Raw genomic sequence first — 21320 nt, 5'->3', positions numbered from 1 at the left:
ATACAATTAAGAAAGACTACAATTATTTTGTTCAACTCAGTCTAAGGCCCAGATTTTAAAAAGTATTTAGGCATTGCCTAACTTGACTTGGCAGCCTAGGTCTCACTGAAAGTCAGTGGTACTTGAGCTCCTAAGTCATTTTTGAAAGCGGTCTATTTAGGCCTTGCCACACTGAGCACAACACCTAAATACCTTAAAAAATGTGGGTCTAAATGTTTGTAAAAAAACGAGCGCTTGTCGTCATGAACACACTCTTACTTTCGTTAAGTTTAATTACAACTGACATTGAGCCTTGTACTGGGGATGGCCATCATCTCAAGTGATTCCAGAGGAATTTCCATACTGGATCAGACCAGCGACCCATTTAGTCCAGTATCCTGTCTCTGACAGAAGCCTATCTCAGATACTTTATAGGAAGGTGCAAGAAAACATGTAGTGCACAGTTACTACTCTTCTTAGTTAATGGTAGGCTGTGACCCAAAGCATAATGGTTTACATCCCATACATACATATACACACTCACACGCAACCATGACCACTTAGTTTCCTATTAATCTGGAGATTCTGTCAAAGACTTGTTCAAATCACTTATTTCTTCTTTGATCACAACATAATAACACTAACATTATGTTAGCCCAATCAAAGAGAATATGCCACTTTCCAAACTGCTAAATAATTTTTTAAATATATAATAATGAAATATATTTAAGACAAGGCTGGAGCCTCCCCTGCAGCTGGTAGTGGGCAGAAGACAGAAAATTCTACAAATTTCACACCAAAAAGTTTCCTGGAAAATACCCCTCAAGATCACTGCACCAAGAATCAAAGAGGAACCGGGGGAGATGAAGCTTCCAACCCCACATGTCCATAGGAAAGACAGCACCTAGATCAGAAGAGATATGCTGCAAGGAGCTGTGTGTTACTGCTCTGACCATTCTCCCCAGCAGGCAATATGGGTCCTACAGGAGTTGTGGTACTATTAGCAGATTTCCCCTCCAGTTGCTCAGTAGCACATATATCATGTCAAGTGACAAGCACGTACATCATGTTATCCTTCCACTCTGCCCATCAGATTATTTTGAGCAAGTAGAGTATTGATAGCATATAAGAAGTCCTTTAAAAAAGCAATACTGTGTAGTCAGAATATGAACTATGTAAGAATAGTGCACACATGCGCAACAATGTTGATCCTTACAAACCTAAACAGAAATTATCAGACTAATTTTAGGCACCAGTCTTGACAGCTTCCCTTTAACTTAACAGAAAGGAAGACTAGAATGTTAATTGCCTATATGGCAAATGGAGTGGTTTATGAAAACCTGACTACATATTCACTCAGGCAACAGTTTCTTCTCTACTGTTCTGCATTTCTCCCTTCTCTGCAGTCACCCCTTTACAGTTTGCTAAACATGACTGCAAATACTTCAAGTAACGGAAGTCTAAATACAAATAACCACCATTGCATCCTATCACTTCAACCCCCTAGCCTTAGTTTAAAAAAAGAGAGAAAAAAATCGAGAATTCACAGATCAATATTTGAATTTGAGGGTTTAGGGGGAAAAGGAAAGAACGAGTTGTTTTAAGAAGATTAACACTTAGAACCAAGATACCAGCCAGAAAACTTTTCAGTGTATAAAATGACAGATCCCAAATTCCAACCAGATTAGACTCCATGCTATAGATATAAACCTAAATAAATTTAAATGGAAATCTGGTTTTAATCTTAATTCTACCAGCCCTGGCAGTACTATAATTTTAAAACCATTACAAATTAAAACCTCATTTACCTTTAAAATAAAGGGTCACTACCTTTAAACATCTAATAACAAAAGCTATGGTTAGGTCTTTCTTGAACAGGCAGTTCACCCATTTCAGAAGTATCCAAATAAAAATGGTCAGACCAATATAAGCTAATATATCTAGAGTTGGAGCAGTCACTCCAACTTACCCAATATACTTGGCTATTGTAGCACATGGTACAGTGCAAAAGATATATACGTTCTAAGAATACTGTAACATCAGAAAGCAAGCTAAGAACAGTGTAATAACCCTTAACTCTGCAAGGCAGATGCAGGGTTACATCAGAGTTGCATCTGTTTATGTCAGGTATGAATTTAGCACTTATTAAAAATTAAGAGCCCAGGTGGCAAAAATAGCGTACTTCCATCTGCAACTAAATAGAAGATTGCACTCATTCTACTAGACATGCTTTGTCCATTATCCAGACATTTATGATCTATCCTTTAATTACTTCTACTCATACCTAATATTCCTAAAGCTCTGAAAACATGAAGAACTAAATATTATTGTAAAAGTTAACACGTCTAATCAAGAGAAAAAGCTCAGCATTCTGAGCAGCTACAGGGTAAATTTTACTTTCAAGATTCCCCTTACAAGCTACACGTCAACTGGGCCTCATTTCTGAGCTCACAAAAATAATAATATATTTTATGAAATAGCTGACCTGGCCACTAAGTACAATTGGTTTAGATCCGTACACATTCCCATCCGCCACGTTTTTGCCAGCCTTTTTTTTTTTTTAATTTATTTTGTATCTCATGGTGCCAGCACAGACTGCAACAGTTGAATGCCTTAACTTGCACCCTGCAGCATCAGCTAACAAAGGCAGAGTACCAGCAGAACAGCGCAGGGGGGACTTTGAACAGAAAATGCAATACAGTGGTGCCAATCCCCAAGCCCTGAGTGAACTAGAACAGCACTCAAACAATTATGAATGCATGGTGAGAATATTTTATTCACTAGAGCTCTCTCTCTCTCTCCCCCTCTCTCACAAAAAAATAAAAATAAAAAATGAAACCCCTAAATTCCACTTTGGACTTTCCAGAACTAGCTTTGAGAAGAGTGGGGAGAGCAGGAGACACTTAATGTTTGACATTGAGTATATGTCCATGAATCTAAATTCAGTTACAAAACTTAAAAAGGTCAGTGTTATTTATTATCCTAAGCAGTAAGGCATTGGGACTACACCATACCTCTTGACTTTAAGCACACTCTCTTCCTTTCTAAGGGCTTGTCTACATTACAGAGCTTTGGCCAATATAATGATGCCAGCAGAGCCCAAGTGTAGATGCAGCATAAGCCAGCAAAATAAGTTTGTCTGCCTGCACAGTAACACCACCTCCCTGAGGTTGCTGGCTAAGCCAAAGAAGAACTCTGTCACCACAGTCACATCTACCCTGGAGGTTTTACTGGCATAGCCACGTCAGCTAGGCGGTGTAATTTCTTTTCTCCCACGCTCGCTCCTAGCCAATGCAGCTATGCCAGCAAAACTTTGTGCTGTAGACCTGGCCTAAACTATTCTACTTCCCCTCACAATTAGAATGTCGTGCCTAAGGCCATGTCTTCACTAGGAGAACTTTACTATTAAAGGAATACTGACCTACTATACTGGCGAAGTGCTCCTACGGTGGGCACAGCTACATCAGCAAAGCTGCACTTTCTACCTGTGTGGTAAAACCACCCCCCACACATGAAACAAGATATACCAACAAAGCTGCACTTTTGCTGGTATAGCTGCATCTACACTAGGGACTTCTGTTGCACAACTCGGACAGTCAGGGATCACAACTCTTCATACCGCTGACCAATACAGCAGTGCCAGTAAAAGTCCACAGCACAGATCTAGCCTTAATGTCTGTACACCACCTAGGGACAGCAGAGCCCTGATCCCTAACTGAGACCTCTAGATAGTATGCTTCATAATAAAACAATATTACCTCCTCCCAGCTAAGTCAAAGAGCATCTCTCTAATTATTCTTGATCTTTCTGTTGTCTTTCGCACAATTGAGCACTCACCATTTACGTTCTACACTTACATGAATCTCTGTTCTCTTGATTATTATTCTGTCTTTCTAATTGTTTTTTCAGCATCACCTTTAGGGGCTCCTCATCTTCCTATCTATTAAAAGCGGTAAAGAGTCCTGTGGCACCTTATAGACTAACAGACGTCTTGGAGCATAAGCTTTCATTGGTGAATCCCCACAGGGATCTATCCTCTGGTTTCATCTCGTCTCTCTCGCTCTGTATATATGCACTTTATATATATGATCCCCATATTTACCTCTGACCTTTCCCCTTCTGAGCAATCTAGCATAGTTGAAAATTTGACTATTTACTCCTATTCTTCACTTTGTCTCTCTTAGCCAATCTCTAGTCAGAGGACACTACTTTAGCTCTCATTCCTTGACTACTTTGCTTCTTTAAGAGCATTTTGTGAGGTACTTTGTCACAGGCTTTTTGACATTCCAAGTAAGTTACAGAAGCTTTGCAGATTTGTCCCCAACATGTCATATTCATCTAGGTGCTTTTAGTTCTATTTTTAAACCTTTACCCTAAATCTGAAGTAAAGCTCACAAGACTGCAATTCCTAGCATCAGTGCTAGCATTTTATTTTTCTTCCAAAGACAGGTTCAACATTTCACACTCTAGTCTTACTGAAGAGTAGCCAATTTCAATGACAGATTGGATATTTTTGCTAGAAGCTCAACTGTCTTATTCTTAAATTCCTTCAGAACTCTTGCACATATACCATCAAGTAAATCCTAGTGATTTCTTGCTCTTAATTTTAAATCAAATTTGTTCTAGCAATTCCTATTCTGACACTTTGAACTCTAACAGCACCTCAACTTTATTACCTGAGAAGTGTAGGTCCAAAGGCAGAATCTCTTCATCACTTCCTGTGCTGAAGGCAGATAAAGATAAGATCACTCAGCTTCTCTGGTATGTCTGTATCTTTTTTTATGCCCTGGTAGACCAATGAACCAACTGACTCTCTCTCAGGTTTCCTGATATACTTAAAATATTTCCTGTTATTTATTTTATGTCTTTGGCTATTTATTCTTCAAAACCCCTTCAACAACTAACTTTCATGTTATATTTTACTTGACACAGTTTGGTCCTTTCCATTTCCTTTACTAGAATTGAAATTTCATTTTCTGAAGGTTACCTGCTTCACTCAAACAGCCTCTTGAACCTTGCCATTAAACCACCCTTTTTTCTCCTTTCCCTTCCTGATTCCTTTTTGTGTAGAGGTGTGACTATTACAGTGTGCTTAAATAAACTGCATGCCAAAGGATTTAAATTCACTCACCTTTAACATAGGGTCTTTTTGACTAGCTTCTTCTTATTTTTAAAACCTCCTTTTTGAAGTTTAATGTCACAGTGCCAGTTTTTCGTATGATTTCTCCCTCAAGGATGTTGAGCTAATTATATTATGGTCACTTATGAGTTAGTTGCTCAGCAATAATTACTTTTTTAATCAATTCATAAGTTCTTTAGAACTAAGTTAAGAATAATTGTTCCAAGAAGCAACCATTTTAAGGTGTATGGAAATTGCTTCTCTGAACCTTTTCCCACGCTGACATTTGACCAGTTTATATACAAGTAGTTGAAATCACCCTTTCTTATTGTTTTATTATACTTAGCTGCCTCTGACTTCCCAGCACATTGTGCATGCAACATCCTTTTCCTGATCAGGATGCCACCAGTAGAATCCTATTACATTTGTATTCTTATAACATTAATTTATTTGTACTTTAACAAAATTTTAAAATGGCTACAACACCAAGTTACTAATACAGGCTAGTCTGTAAAATATCAATTAACCGTGCTAAAACTAACTCAGAGAGGACAGACATTTTAAAAGTACACCTCCTCTAGTGAACTTGATAAAGAAACTCAGGATTTCCAGTTAGTTATAGGCAGATTGCAAGACATTCTATGTTTAAAGTGTACTTAGTTGAACTATCAGGAAGATATTTCAAACTTCAGTTTTGTTGTCTGAAAAAACTTAAAACAAATCTATGTAAGGAGACTTCAGAATCTATAGCCTTTCCAATTTTAACCCACTCTTGCATAAAAACCCTACAGGTCCTATGGAATTATATTATGCACAAAATTTAATAGTGTGCATCTTTGAGTCTGCATGATGTGTGGAATTTAGAGTTTAAAAAGTTAATCAGCATACCCATTATCAAAGTTTTCATAACCTTAATTGTTAAGCTGCCAATGTTCATTTGAGTGTTCTGGAATTTTTGGCTACTACATACGGTTACTCATTAAAATTAACAAGTGATTCATTGCAGAATTACGCACACTGTGGAAAATGGTCAGCCTCATTATTTACAGGATCAGTTATTACATCTTATAATCCACTTATAACTCTTTCCTGAGCTTTACTTTGAGAACGCAATTTTATAGAATCTTTGTTCAAAATTGCTAACAATGAAAGGAATCACACAGTACATGTTCAGCATATCCATAGAGAGCTTTAAAGGTTTGAGGGTTTCTTGTTTTTTTAAGAGGGGGATGAATATTTGAAAAGATAAATGTTGTTAGATCTTTTCCTTACTATTACTGCTGCACTTCAAAGTACAGAACCTACTGGGAGCAGAACAGAGAAAGCTAGAGGACAGACATTTGCTTGGAGGGCTCTTGCATTGCATTCCTCACAAACTTAGAGCACAAAAACATCAGTTCTTTTAGCCATTTTAAAGTAATCAATTATTTGTGGAAAGGTGAAGAATTTAACTAATCTGTCAAAATAGGCCTTGTTCTCTGCCCATAGGTTACTAGAGATCAAACAGATTCTATATGTGTTTTTCCTAAACCATTTCTCAAAGTTATAATTTTGAACAAAAAATACTGAAATGCATTTCTAATACACATCAAATAAAGACCACTGATACAGCCCACTTAGCTGGTTAGCTGGCTCTACTTGCTATCACCTTTCAGTCTAGTTCTACTGTATGCAGACCCTCTTTGCCCTTTAAAGGCAAGTGAAGGAAGCTAGAAGATGTAACAAAGATACTAATTCTCTGGTTTACTGGTATTTGAATTCTCAAATCACTGCCAATTCCAGGCTCCAGCTGCTACTCAAGGAGGAGTCTTCACACACCTCAGACTTAGGAAGGCACGACAGTTCAGGATTTCCACCTAACACTCTGTGTGGCAATAATCGTGTTTTGTTTTGTTATTTATTTATTTGCCAAGCCCATGCAGTCTCTTCTTGGAAAGTCTCCCCTAACCACTTAGCTTGCTATAAAGTAATACCAAACAAAGTAAGATTAAGAAAATATTTTTTCATACAACACACAGTCAGTCTGGAACTCTTTGTCAGAGGATGTTGTGAAGACCAAGACTTTAATAGGGTTCAAAAAAGAACTAGATAAATTCATGGAGGATAGGTCCATCAATGGCTATTAGCCAGGATGGGCAGGGATGGTGTCCCTAGCCTCTGTCTCCCAGAAGCTGGGAATGGGCGACAGGGGATGGATCACTTGATGATTCCCTGTTCTGTTCATTCCCTCTGGAGCACCTAGCATTCGTCACTGTCGGAAGACAAGATACTGGGCTAGATGGACCTTTGGTCTGACCCAATATAGCCGTTCTTATGCTCATATTATTTTGATATGTTTCCCACTTCCCACCGATATGTTTCGCACAGACCATTTACTGTCCAAACTAACATTAGATTAGGACAGTATCTAATAATCTAATGCATTATCTAAAACTGTTTTAATTTAGATCCTGCACTCTTTAGAGCACCAGTGTCATCTTCAGTTTTATACAGCACCAAGAGCTCAATAAAATTGCCTTGTTTAGCAAGTCCTAAGGTTTTTATGGCACGTGTTGATAAAATAACATTGCTCCTTAGTGGAAGAGAACAAATAAATTCAGAATTAATAAGTGAATGATTTTTTAAAAAAACTTTAAAAAGAAAAACTGGATTACACCTAACATCTCGAAAGAAAGCTTTGAAGTTCTAGGGAAATATTGATCACATATATGGGGACAAGAAAAGAAACAAAATGTTTGAAAGGTCACAAGGCATTTCCTATTTTGTTTTAATTTAAACTCCACATAAATTAAAGGATCATGCAAGATGACAAGAATTACAACTACTGTACATGACTTCTAAAATAAACTAGAGCAAGAGATTCTTTTATTTTCTTCCAATGCCAGAGTTCAATATTTCATAATGTTCCTGCAACACTCAACAGCTTCAGTAGCACAGAATGCATTAAAGTGAATACAATTCCCTATAAGGCTTTAGTTGTTAATGATGTTAACCACTGAAACACACAGAATCCTGCACTTATGTTCCAGCTAGAAAGTGTTTCTACTCATCTTTAAAAATAAAACCAAGAAAAAAAAATCTCAGTCTTTGACAAACAGCTGTTAAAGAACATTATGGTTATGACAGGTCTGGTCAAGCTCCCTCTGCTGGATGCTGATCAGACCGCTGTGAAGGGCACCAAATGTTGACTCCCATGTGCCCTTAGCTTGCTGGGACTGGTAAGAGTTTAGGCATCATCCTAGCTTTGGCCCTCTAGGCATGCACAGACCCAGACCTGTGTCTCAGATTTAATAATTTTATTAAGATAATGTTGAAATAAAAAGAAAACAGTACAGAGTTTAAGCATAAAAGTTTCTGGTTATCAGGAAATAAGGTACAGATTATCAAGGGGTGCGAAATTCGGTTTAGGAACGGGTGGCGTAAGGGATACATAATGTGCAATCTCCCCGATTGGGGGTAAAAGTTTAACTGGTCAAAGTACAGACATTGAGATATGGGGGTATGTTGTCCATATAATGGCTATGTTCAGGTGTGGAGTATAATGAGTGGATACAATGATGGGGATGGATCTACCCTCATTTGGTGGGATTTAATGTTCAGTGAGTTTATGGTTCCAGTTCATATGGTCCAATGGAAAAAGTCTCTCAGTCCCTTTCCCATAGTTGATGCACGATGTTGTACCAGCTCACAGCTCCTGGTACTGTCGGTGGCCAGTGACGTGTTCGATGTTCCCTGGACCATTGGATGGTGTCCGAGACCATGAAGTGCCTCATGAGCCGTGCGTAGCGTCAACTGATCCCACAGGTCCGCAGCACACGCTCGTTGCAGGTGTCCCAAGCGCCCAGGGCTCCAATGATCAGGTCATTCATCTGCACCTCGTAGCCCTTCGCTCTCAGGATGTCGGCCAGAGGGGCGTATTTTTCCAGCTTACGAGCTCGGGCTTCCCGGAAGGCCGGGGTCCTGTTCTCGAAGGAGACCGTGATGTCAACGAGGATGATCTTTTTCTGGGCCTTGTCGGTGACTACCACATCAGGTCGCAACTGGCTGTTAGTACCAGGGATGGCGCAGTTCACTGCGACCTCCCCCAGGCATGGTGCGATGGCTTTCACTAAGCGGTTCTGGATGGCGTTGGGGCGCAGCTGCCAGGCTCTGGAGTGGGGCTTGCAACTGCACAGGACGTGGGGCAGGGTCTCGTTGGAGTAGCCGCACTTCCTGTAACGCTTGTCTCGGTTCCCGTGGCGGACGGCTCCGTTGAGCGGGACACAGTTGAGTCGGGCGCGGTGGATGAACCGCCAGTCGGCGAAAAGGGTGAAGCCACCCCCGGCGAGGAAGCGGTTGCTGGCGTCCCACTTGCTGGTCAGTTCGAAGGCTTTACCCTGGTCCAGTTTACGCTTCAGGGCTTCCATGTACAGCGAGTGGATGGCTGCCTTCAGGGTCCTCTCCAGCATGCCCCTGGTGCTCGGGGTGATGATGGTGTTGTCCTCAGACCTGATCTCTGGCACTAGGACTCCCAGCTCCTGGCGCTCCTCGCACCACTCCCAGTGGCAGCCGATGCGCTTCCCCAGGCGACGCGTGGCATTGCGAGCGCAGGACCACAGTGAAGCGATGTCGCGTACGTCCCGTCCGAATTCACCATCCAGGGAACCGCTCAGGAAGCTGGCGGTGTCTTGGTTGGAGGGGGCTCTGCCAATCCGCTTCTTTGTTGCGTCATGGAGAGCGTTTGCTGTGGTGTTCCTTACCATGGCATCAGGACACGTCAGCAGGCGGAAGGCGTGGGTGATCACCGCGATGTCACACAGGTCACCCATGCGGGGGACATTGGCACCACCATGCCTGTGCGCGATATAGACCAGATTGTTGCTGGCTCTCTGGGGAAGGAACAGCCACTTCTTCACCAGCTGCCGGACGATCTTGCCTGCCTTGTTGAGGGGTACCTTCGCCACGGCGGATCCCCTTAGGGCGAACGAGATGCGGAGGATCAGGAAGGTGTTCAGGGCATTTATCTTCTGCCACGGTGCTAGCAGGGAGGCGTCGATCTGGACAGCATCCTGCAAGATCTCCTGGATGGTGTCCTCGGGTGTCTGCCGAACACAGAAACCCGTCGGCATGCCGAGGTGCCGGTACGCCTGCCCCTCTGCCAGGGGGATGACGGGCTCGCCCTGGATCTGGAACCCTGTCGTCTGCACCGAGTCCCTTTTGCTGCTGTCGATGTGGAGAGATGCGCACTTCTTTGCATTGAAGCGAAGCCCCATCCAATCGGCAGCTCGACTGGTGGCATCTAGCATACGTTGGAGGTTCTCTGGGTCATCCGTGGTCAGGACCAGGTCATCTGCGTAAGCCAGGAAGCTCATCCTCTCACCGTGGACGTTGAAGCCATCTGCGCCATTGGAGATCACTAGCAGCAACGGCTCCATGGCGAGGTTAAAGATGATGGGGCTGAGGGGACAGCCTTGCTTAACTCCGCTCTGGATCGGGATCTCCTGGGCTCTTGGTTCTCCTCTTGGGGATTTTCCATTCCCCCTGCAGAGAAGATGGAGGGACTAGCTTCTTTGCTTAGATATCCTCCTTTGCATACCCATTGTCCCAAGATGGTTCTACCTGAACAGGCGACCATTTAATGATCTAATAAACCACCACAGTAACTGGACTGGGATAGATGTGCTACAGTCCCTCTCAGCAAATGGTGAATTCACCATTCATTGAGGATACACTTGCCATAATACAATAATCCATAACAACAGCTTTGTAACACTGTCCAGAATTCATGTGTTGTACACAGACAGATTCCCCAAGTCATCACACTGGTGCCTGAAGATGATCCTCCAAGATACAGTGGTGTGTGTAATAAGTTTCTAACATAGATGGGCATTTACTAGAAACGCTCATGAGCAGGTATGTTTGATTTTGATCTGGAGAAAATTCAGCCATCTGGCAGCATTACCACCTGCACTCCACAAAGTGAAATTTGAGGAAACTTTTTCAGATGCAGACTGGTTAGGATTTGTGATAGTGAAGTTATGAAGCTACCACATATAAAAGTGACTGCCCACAAGATTTCAACCTAGCCAGTGAAGAGCCCACTATGGTAATCCAACATTTTCCATAATAAGGGGCAAAGAAAACAAAATCACAGGTTCTTCCTCCAATTATAACACACCTTGTAGGCCTTCAACAAAATATGTTGCCAATCCTGACAAATTACGATTTGTAGTTTCTTGGTTACATTTGTCTTACCACTATGCTTAAGGAACAATCACCATATCTGAACAATTCAGAGGTCCTCGCCTCAGATCTGTTAAAAGGAAATGAAACAGGTAAATAATTCAGTAATATACGGGTAGATATGTCCTACGCTAATGATGAAGACACTGTAAAGGAAAAAAAGATTTCTTATATATTTCTGTTCTTGTAATACCATATTTCTCTACTTTTCTAATAAGAGACTACAGTTCTCCATAAATAAATAATATTCAAACAGCTACTTGCTACAGCATGACAGAGGGACTTCTGCACCAGGTAGGAGGTAAAGAGAGTTTAGCATAGGCCTGAATTGTAACAATGCCAAGACTGATCCCTTCAGATACGTTGTTTTGACTATTTCCTGCTATAGTTACAATTCGGGACTACGCCAAACGCTGTTCACCTGCTACCTGACGCACGGTCCCTCCACGTCCCGGACGGCCCAGCACCACTTACTCTTGTTGAGCGGCTGGGTGAGCTCGGCCCCGATGTCCCCCTCCGGGCCCGGCCCCAGGGGCTGCACGTGCAGGGGCACGAACAAGGAGGTGTCCAGGGCTCTGCCGCCGTTCCCCTCGGACGAGGAGGAGGAGGAGGAGGAGGCGGCGGCGGCGGCCCGGCTCGGGTACCGCAGGCCCCCCAGGCTCCGGAAGGCGGCAGAGGCGGCGCCAGCATAGCGGGGCGAGGGTCCCAGGCAGGGCGGCAGCCGGCACAGTAGCCATACACAGCGGTACATAGACGCAACACCCTCCGCTCCGCCGGCAACTGGCGGCGCGGACCGACTGCGTCATCACAGAGTGACACAGGCCCCCGGTCAGGGCTGCCCAGTAAGGTGCCTGAATGGGGAAAATATTAACAAAGATGGCAACAGCCCCGCCAGGCTTGCTATGCATCCAGAGAGAGAGGAAATGCTGAAGCCGGCGGCGCCCCTTCTGCCAATACCAGGCCCGGCACCCTCCTTGGGCTCTAACACGGGGACGGGCAGGCAGCCAGGCCTGCCGCCGGCGATTAGCGATGACGAAATTAGGGTAGAAGGGCCCAGGGCGGGGACTTGCCTGGGTGTCAACAGCGAGCCCCAGCAGCAGCGGCGCCAGGCTTGCGGCAGGGGGAGCGCTCACAGGCAGGGGCGGCCTGCTACCCCTCGAACTGCCCCGTGCTGGCTCGTGAGATGCCTGGTAGCGACGGGCTGGGGCGGCGTGCCCGGGATCCGCTCAGGCTTGCCAGTACTCCAGGATTGCCTTTGAGTCTCCGGGAATTAAATCTAAATCGCCAGGAGACTGCTGAGAGCAGCCGGGGCCAGAAGTCCTCGGGCACTTCGAAAATGCATATTGAATGGTGAATCCAGTTGATACAGTCGTCCCGCCGGGGTTTTAAGTGCCATGGGACTGTGCATTTGCCTGCCCCACAGGTGCACTGTGCGTGCATTTCTTCACCTTGTGTGATCGTGTTTTGTCATGACGTGAAGTCTGTGCAGCGTAACTGATACATGCACGCACGCAGGCACGTTTGCGTTGTCTGGGCCACTTTAGTCTACGCTCCACTGCAACTGCCTCGCACTTTCCGAAAAAGAGAACAGAAATGGATGAGGGGGAGGGCTCCTCGAAACATAGCAGCTCTGAAGGTATCGTAAAGAAGAAAAAATACTATTGTTGTTACAATGACAACTGGTGTAAAGACCCAGACTATAAAAACTGGCTTCGCAAAGTCGATGAATTTACAGCAGAATGCATTTTGTGTCGTCAAACATTTTCCATTAAATATGAAGGGAGACGAGCTGTTAACATCCATGCAGAATGTACAAAACACAAGGAAGCTGTGAAAAATCAGAAACGAACTCCTCAGATTGCATCCTTTTTTACAAAAAAGGACGCACCTCAAGTAAATCTAGTGACGGCAGCAGAAATCGGAGAAATTTACCATGGTGTGGTTCATCATTTAAGTTATGCTAGTCAATGCGGTAACAATATGCTTCCAAGGTTTCTTCCGGATTCAGAAATTGCAAGAAAAATGTCTTGTGGACGGACAAAAGCAACTAGCATTACTGAGAATGTTTTGGCACCAAAATCGCAAGAACTTTTGCTTAATGATCTTGAATTAGCAGGGTTTTTTTCAGTTGGATCAGACGCCGCTAATAAGGGAAGTAGGAAGTTTTTCCCAATAACTGTTCGTTATTTTTCCAAGACAGAAGGGATTAAACATGGCTTGCTTGATTTTTACCACGATAATGATGAGACAAGTGAGGCCATTGCTGCACGCATTTCAAATATTATAGAAGAAAACGGCCTCAGTATAAACTGCGTATCATCTTATGTGGCTGATAATGCATCTGTTAACTTTGAGAAACACAGGTCAGTTTGTCAGAAGCTTAAACAATTGAATGATAGAATTATTGAGGTTGGATGCAAATGCCATGTAATTCATAACTGTATTAAAAATGGCATGAAAGCTTTGAGTTTTGACGTTGAAAGTCTTGTCCTGAAAGTATATAGCGAGTTCTCTTCCTCTGCTAAAAAGGCAGAATCTCTCAGTTCATTTTTTGAATTTGTAGAAATTGAGTACAAGGAACTTCTGCATCATGTACCAACTAGGTGGCTGTCCCTTCTGCCTGCGATAGAACAAGTCCTACAGTGCTGGCCTGCATTAAAGGCATATTTCATATCAGAGGGGGAAGAAGAATGTGTCAAGATTATATGGGAAGCATTCAGTGAGAATGAGCAGGAGTCTCTCCCTCTTTGTTATGTTTACTTTCTGCATAACTTGATGGGAGTATTTTATGAAGCACTCAAAAAGCTAGAATGCAATAATGCCAGCTGTACAGAATTAGATTGTGTCATGGAAAGTCTTCACTCTAAACTAAAGAGAAGGAAAGAGGATAACTTTTATGGAAGATCAGTTCAAGCTATTTTGTGCAATGTCTCTCCATCTAATAAGAGGAAATTTAAGGAGGAAGCAGATAAGGCATTTTCAAGGTGCATTGCATACCTTGAGAAATGGTATGATTTCAAGACATCTGTGTTCAAACAAATGTCAGTCCTCTCACTGGACAGTGAAGTAAAATGGTCTGATCTTGAGAAGTTGGCTGAAGTTCTTCGCATTGAGATTGATTTTGACAAGCTGTTTGATGATTACTGCGTTTTACAGCAAATAAGAAGAGAAATAATTTCAAAGGAGCAAAAAGTAGATCAAAGATGGGTAGAAGTTTTCAAACAAATTCCAGAAAGTGGAAACAGCCAAATGTTTAAACTTGTATCTTTCACACTTTCAATTCCAGTCTCAAATGCATACTGTGAAAGGGTCTTCAGCTTAATGACTCAGCTTTGGAGCAAAGAAAGAAACAGACTAAGTGAAAGTGTTGTGAAAGCAGAGTTACAGGTGCAACTGAATTATAGTATGTCATGTGCGGACTTTTATGAATATGTCAAAAAGTCCCCAGAGTTGCTCAAAGCAGCAAGAAGCCAGCTGAAGTACAGATTTAAGAAGAAAAACTCTGAGCAAAGGCACTCTGCTACAGAAGACCCAACTTCTATAATGTAAATACAGTAATATTTGATTTTAAGTCTAATCAATGAGATTTTGCTGTACCTGTCATTTTCTAATGGTTTGGTATTTTGTTTTCTGTATTTTTAAATAATGGAATTAACTAACGCACATATACACACAAACATTTAAGCATGTGTTAACAAGCAAAGTAACCTAAACCCGATCTTGCTATTTAAAATTAAGATTCACATTACAACTGGAGATTTTGTAATATTGTTTTTTTATGCACTATGCTTAAAATGTGAAATTGATTCATATGATGCTCCTTATTTCCACCGAGGGCAAAAGGATGGTTCTACAGTGAATGAGTTTGAGTACAGAAGGTCAGCCATTACTGCTATTACATCATATGATGAAACCTTCCAGAATAGAGCCAAACAGAGCTGGCAACTCTATATCCACCCCGGGCCACACGTATCCTGAGCTGGGTGTTCCTTCTCAGCTCGACTTGCATCTCAGCAACTCAGGCTTTTCATTGATGGAAAACGTAAGCCTGAGCCACAATAAATGCATTTTGTGCCCACAAAAATGTTTAGTTATGCCAGCTGCTGGCTATATTTCAGCCTGGATTGTTACTAATAAACAGCCTGATAACTTCCAACCTTTCCTGTAGAAAATAACTCCATTTAAACACCACTCACTCACTGTGTAAAAAAACTTGAGACAACCTTTTGAAACTCCTCCCTAGGTGAAAGGCAAACCTTCCTCTCCAAAGGCTGCCAATTTTATAGCCTTGTTTTCTCTTTCAGTCAGATTTCACACAACTTTCTTAACAATCATTTGGAACAATGCATTGTCTGTGATCCACTTGGAAAAGCTTTGAGTTTGAAGGCCAACAATAGTAAAATTCATATCTCTTTTACAGGTTTTGTTATGAATAAATGGATTACACCCAAATTACAGGAATTTAAAAATCTCAAATACTAAAGCATTTTTTGTATATGCAGCTGTAATCAACATTGTACAACATTAAGATTATCAAGTAAAAAGTGCTAACGAAAACTAGGCCTTATATCCCAGTAATTAATCAAATGCAGGCACATGGATGATGAATTAGAGGGGAATTATGAATGCAGATACTGCATTGGGAAGTTTCTGTGAGATTTACAATACATATTTTAATATTTCACATAAGTCAGAGTAGGAGTGGTGCATGGTCAGCAAAATATTCAAGGACAAAGGATTGGGTTAGGATAAGATTTAGGCTGCACTGCTAATCTGGTGGGCTTCAACTGAACTTTATTGAATGTTTATAGGTGCCTTTTTTTAGCTTGCATCTACTACATGGAAGCAACTTCAGCTGACAGCTCACCACACATCTGTTCCAAGGGTCAGACTGAATATACTAACACATGAAAGTATCAAGGCTTCTTGTCTAGTTAATTCAGATTTTTGACATGTAAGAGCAATTGAGACAGCTGTTAACAGATACAAGCTGTAAAATAAATATGAAATTTTAAAAATTAGTTATTTTACAACAAGGAATATGTGTTGTAAAGAAACGCCCCAACTAGCAATTAAAAAGAAGGCCTTGAAAATAACGAGTTTTAAGTCCAGATGGAATGGAGATGGGAGGATGGCTGATTCAAAAAAATAAGATAAAGAAAAGTTTGTTAAAAAAAAAAAAAAGGCTTCTAAGCGATAGGGGGTGACTGCAAATGGTTTTAAGTAAGTCAAAAAAATCTGTCTTAAAAGGAGCCAGCATGAACCTTCTCACCCTGCATACCAGTTATCTTAACAGTAAACCTATGTGAAGCCATGTGCAACAGAAAAACTGTTGGTCAGCAAGGAGGAGGAAAAGAAAGGTCTTGGGGAGAAAGGAGGTTGTAAATTTTAACTGGATTAAGACGGTCTTAGATTGGTTTTTACCTGAAGTCAGTAATTAGCAATGACATGTTTGTTAATGGGTATATTGCTAATACCTGCCTGACCAAGTTAGAACTGACTAATATGGGTCTAAGCACTCCTAGGTTTAGCCCATTTGTAAGTATCTTGGATCAAATGCTTCTAAATGTTTTGTTACTGTTTGGATGTAGTAAATTTCTTATTAGTTAGGCTTTTGGGGCATGTTTAGAGCAATTGTATAAATACCAGTTGGCCTTTGGATTTAATAAAGGAATTTCTGGTTAAATTAGCATTATAGTAATACACTGCGCACAATAATTTCAACACAAGCCTTTAAAATTTAGGTTATGTTACAGGTACGAGGATTGCAGGTTTATTGGCAGTGCCACAGTTTAAGGCAACTGCACCTGTATTTCCCCAGTGTTCCAGCAAGGACACCTTTGCTCAGGCTTCCAGCTCCCCAGCTGTTGCCTTTCTGGTTGGAATTCTCTCTGGCATTCGCTCCTTTTGGACTGGAATATTCCCAGGCTGCACAGTTCCCAGTCTTCATTGTGTACTTCCCAGCAAAGACAGTCTGCCTAGGGTGACCTGCTTGCTTTCTCTTCAGAGACTAATAACAGAGTGATTGCTACTGATACACAATTCTAAGCATGCCTACTTTGTTCTTAAGGTAAAGAGCCTTATAGAGAAAATGTATTAAAAGCAATAAAAGAACTTCCATTCATCATCCCACATAGAGGTGTTTTTGTTTGGTTTTTTTGTGGTAACAACTTCATCAAAGCTTCAGCTCCGAATAAGCAGTCTTGTGGGGCCTCAGTAGGCCAGGTCCCTCCACTCCTCCTCAAAGGATTGGGGCCTTCTGTGGATAAGGGGCCTATCTGTTAGATGGATCAGGAAGGAGTCAGTTTAAACCCCAGGCTTTTATCCAAAAGGCTTTTTTGTCTGTTGGTCTCTGGAGAATCTACTTTGAACTAGCATATGCATAGCTCTGCAGGGGGCGTGGCTTCAAAGGCCAATAATGAAGGAAAATCATTAGCACCACCCCTCCCTATTAGGTATATAAGTTGACACATGAGGAACCATCCCAGATGGGGATGTCAGTAGAGGAGGTTGGGAACAAATTGATAAAATTAAACAGTAATAAGTCACCAGGACCAGATGGTATTCATCCAGGAGTTCTACGGGAACTCCTATATGAAACTGCAATATGTAACCTATCACTTAAATCAGCTTTTGTACCAGATGACTGGAGAATAGCTACTGTGATGACAATTTTTTTTAAAAGGCTCCAGAGGCAATCCTGGCAATTACAGGCCAGTAAGCCTAACTTCAGTTCCAGGCAAATTTCAACTACAGTAGAACCTCAGAGTTACAAACAGACCAGTCAACCACACACCTCTTTGGAACCAGAAGTACACAGTCAGGCAGCAGCAGAGATGGGGGGGGAGGGAGAGGAGGAGCAAATATAGTACAGTATTGTGTTAAATGTTAATTACTAAAAAAAGGAAAAAGCATTTTTCTTCTGCATAATAAAGTTTCAAAGCTGTATTATGTCAATGTTCAATTATAAACTTTTGAAAGAACATTCTTCTGAGTTACAAACATTTCAGTTACGAACTTCCTTTCCCAAGATGTTCATAACTGAGGTTCTACTGTATAGTAAAGAACAAAATTACAGCTACATATATGAACATGATTTGTTGGGGAAGAGTCAACATGGCTTCTGTAAAGGGAAATCACGCCTCACTGATCAATTAGTATTCTTTGAGGGGATCAACAAACGTGGACAAGGTGATCCAGTAAGATATATTTCAGAGTAACAGCCGTGTTAGCCTGTATTCACAAAAAGAAAAGAAGTACTTGTGGCACCTTAGAGACTAACCAATTTATTTGCGCATAAGCTTATAAGTAAGATATAGTGTACTTGGACTTTCAGAAAGCCTTTGACAAGTCTCCCTCACCTAAGGCTCTTAAATAAAGTAAGGAATCATGGAACATGATGGTAGGTGAACTCATGGATCAATAACTGGTTAAAAAAACAGGAAACAAAGGGTAGGAAAAAATGGTCAGTTTTCAGAAGGGAAAGAGGTAAATGGGGTGTCCACCATAGATTTGTTTTGGGACCAGTGCTGTTCAACATATTCATAAATTATCTGGGAAAAGGGGTAAACAATGAGGTGGCAAATATGCAGATGGTACAAAATTACTTAAGATAGTTGAGTCCAAAGCAGACTGTGAAGAATTAAAAAAGGATTTCACAAAACTGGTTGCACTGGGCAACAAAATGGCAGAGGAAATTAAGTACTGATAAAGGAAAAGTAATGCATTTTGGAAAACAGTCCCAACTATACATACAAAATGATGGCATCTAAATTAGCTCTTACCATTCAAGGAAGATCTTGAAGTCACTGTGGATTGTTCTCTGAAAACATCCACTCAATGTGCAATGGCAGTCAAAAAATAGCTAACAATGTTAGGAATCATTAGGAAAGGGATAGATGCTAGGACAGTAAATATAATTCCACTATATAAATCTATAGTATACCCACATCTTGAATATTGCTTGCAGTTCTAGTCATCCCATCTCAATAAAAGATATATTAGAAAAGGAGGATAACAAAAATGACTAAGGGTATGGAACAGCTTCCATATGAGGAAAGATTAAAAAGACTAGGACTGTTCCCCTTGGAAAAGAGACAATTAAGGAAGAAATGATAAAGATCTATAAAATCATGAATAAGGCTACATTTTAGTCATGGGTAGTAAACAAAAATTCACGGCCCCTGACCTGTCTATGACTTGTACTGTACCCCTGACTAAATACTGGGAGTACCATGGGTGTTTGGGGGAGGATGGTGTGGCCCAGGGGGTGCTGTGAATGCTGGGGGGAGGGTGGCCCTTCGGGGCGCTGCAGGTGCAGCAACCCAGGGGTGCCACAGGTGCACTGCAGGTGTGTGGGAGGTACTGTGGGGCAGCTTTGGGGGCACCACATGTGCTGGGGGGGCAGCCTGGGGGGTGCCACAGGTGCATGTGGGAAGGGAGCAGGTGCTGGAGGGCAGTCTGGGGGTGCCATGAGTGCTCAGGGGGGCAGTCTGGGGAGCACAGTGAGTGCAGCCCAGGTCCCCCGCTGGTGCTGGGGGGGAGGAGGTTTGGCAGGGCTGGCAGGTTCCCTACCCAGTTTCTGGGAAGTGGCAACATGTACCTCCCTCAGCTCCTAGCTCCACACGCTGCCTCTGCCCGCTGGCAGCTGATAAACCAATTATTAGGGTAGCTTAAGTCCAAGATTTTAAAGAAAGCAATGTTTATTTAGAAACCAGGTAAGTCTCACACTCCTATTAGTCAGTGTCTTGGTAACAGCCTCCCCTGGATAGGATGAATCTTGTAATTACAGCACATCTCTGCTAGAGAGCACTTGTACCTATTCCATTCCACTTTCCTAGAACACATTGCTACAAAGACACCCCTTGAACCTTGTTTGGTAAAGACACACCTTTCTTACATACCACTTGATTCTAACAAAGCCTACCTGTATGCAGCTAGATCCCTATGGTGGGAGACTGGAGGTAGGAGGTCCTGTTCTGATTAGGCAACAAATGAAATTTTCATTTGTTGCCTAAAGTTACTACTTACTCTAGGAAGAAAATATTGTATGTTCTCTTTTGAATGGTATCTAGTATACTTCAGAGGAATTAGTATTTAGCAAGAGTGGGAGGAAGATCAAGGCTCTAATAAATTGAACAATTATTGGTGAGTGGTTAGAAAAAATAATAAATGAAAGTGAAACTGCTGATGTATAAAGATGGCGTGTTGAGTAATAAGTTGGGCTTTGAATTATTTGAGGAAAATTAGGGGTTTCCAGGTTAAGAAAGTCATAGAAGACAGGATACATCATACTAGATACAAGTTTAAATAGGATATGGTTACTGAGATATGTTCAGACTTTTAACCCTGAAAAAGCAAAGCAATCATTAAAAGTAACTAAATGGTTCTGTTATGCTAGTTTATACAGCATTCATTTGTCAAATGCCATGCAAATCTAAAGACAGGGCCCTTGCGCCAAAAAGGTTTTATGATCCAAGACAAGACTTGGATAGTAAACATTGGGAATACAGTCTGATAAAGCCCTGTGTTAGAATCAAAGCTAAAGCACCCTGGAACATGAGATAACTTTATGCTTATAGACCAGTCTTGAGCTAATTTAATAAACTAAGCCTTCAACTTTAAATGTTTATCTTTATTTAATCAATTTTTAAAAACTTTGTTTATTCCTTAAACCTAAGAGCTAAAAAACAAAATCAAGTTTGACATCTTTATTCAGCTATCTGACTTATGCATGCACAGAATTTCTGATTGTAACATATGGGAAGAGTATATTTCATATATGCTTAACGCAACAATGTAAATAATTGTTTGGGTGTTAAAAAAAACAGAAAAAACATAACCCTGAAAAACTGAAGTCTCAATAAAAATTGGAACCAGTACATCAGTTGTATGAGCTTTCACATATTGCCCCCAAGTATGTCCAAAACCAGGCTGAGAAACTACTCACCCTGAAGAGACCAATCATGCAGACTTAACTGTCACAATCCTTGGCTTCTCT

General features: G+C 41.6%; 1 protein-coding gene across 3 annotated transcripts in view; it reads right to left on the bottom strand.

Moving 5' to 3' along the window:
• Positions 1-12156, bottom strand: part of SUPV3L1 (Suv3 like RNA helicase) — a 34613-nt gene extending 22457 nt beyond the window's left edge. Inside the window, exons 1-2 of one of the 3 annotated variants that reach the window (XM_037905878.2) lie at positions 11795-11869; positions 11333-11390 (exon numbers count right to left, since the gene is read on the bottom strand). Coding sequence is in view for 1 of the 3 variants with exons in the window: in XM_007054680.4 (XP_007054742.3) it covers positions 11795-12071 (277 nt within the window). In the remaining 2 variants the exon portion in view is untranslated. Of the gene's footprint in view, positions 1-4655; positions 4698-11332; positions 11391-11794 lie in introns of those variants that run through there. The other 2 variants (XM_007054680.4, XM_043550561.1) reach the window with 2 other exon arrangements.
• Between the last annotated feature and the right edge of the window lie 9164 nt (positions 12157-21320).

Source organism: Chelonia mydas, chromosome 7 (genome assembly GCF_015237465.2).
Source record: "Chelonia mydas isolate rCheMyd1 chromosome 7, rCheMyd1.pri.v2, whole genome shotgun sequence".
Lineage (NCBI taxonomy): Eukaryota > Metazoa > Chordata > Testudines > Cheloniidae > Chelonia > Chelonia mydas.
This window is presented reverse-complemented; position numbering and strand designations above follow the sequence as displayed.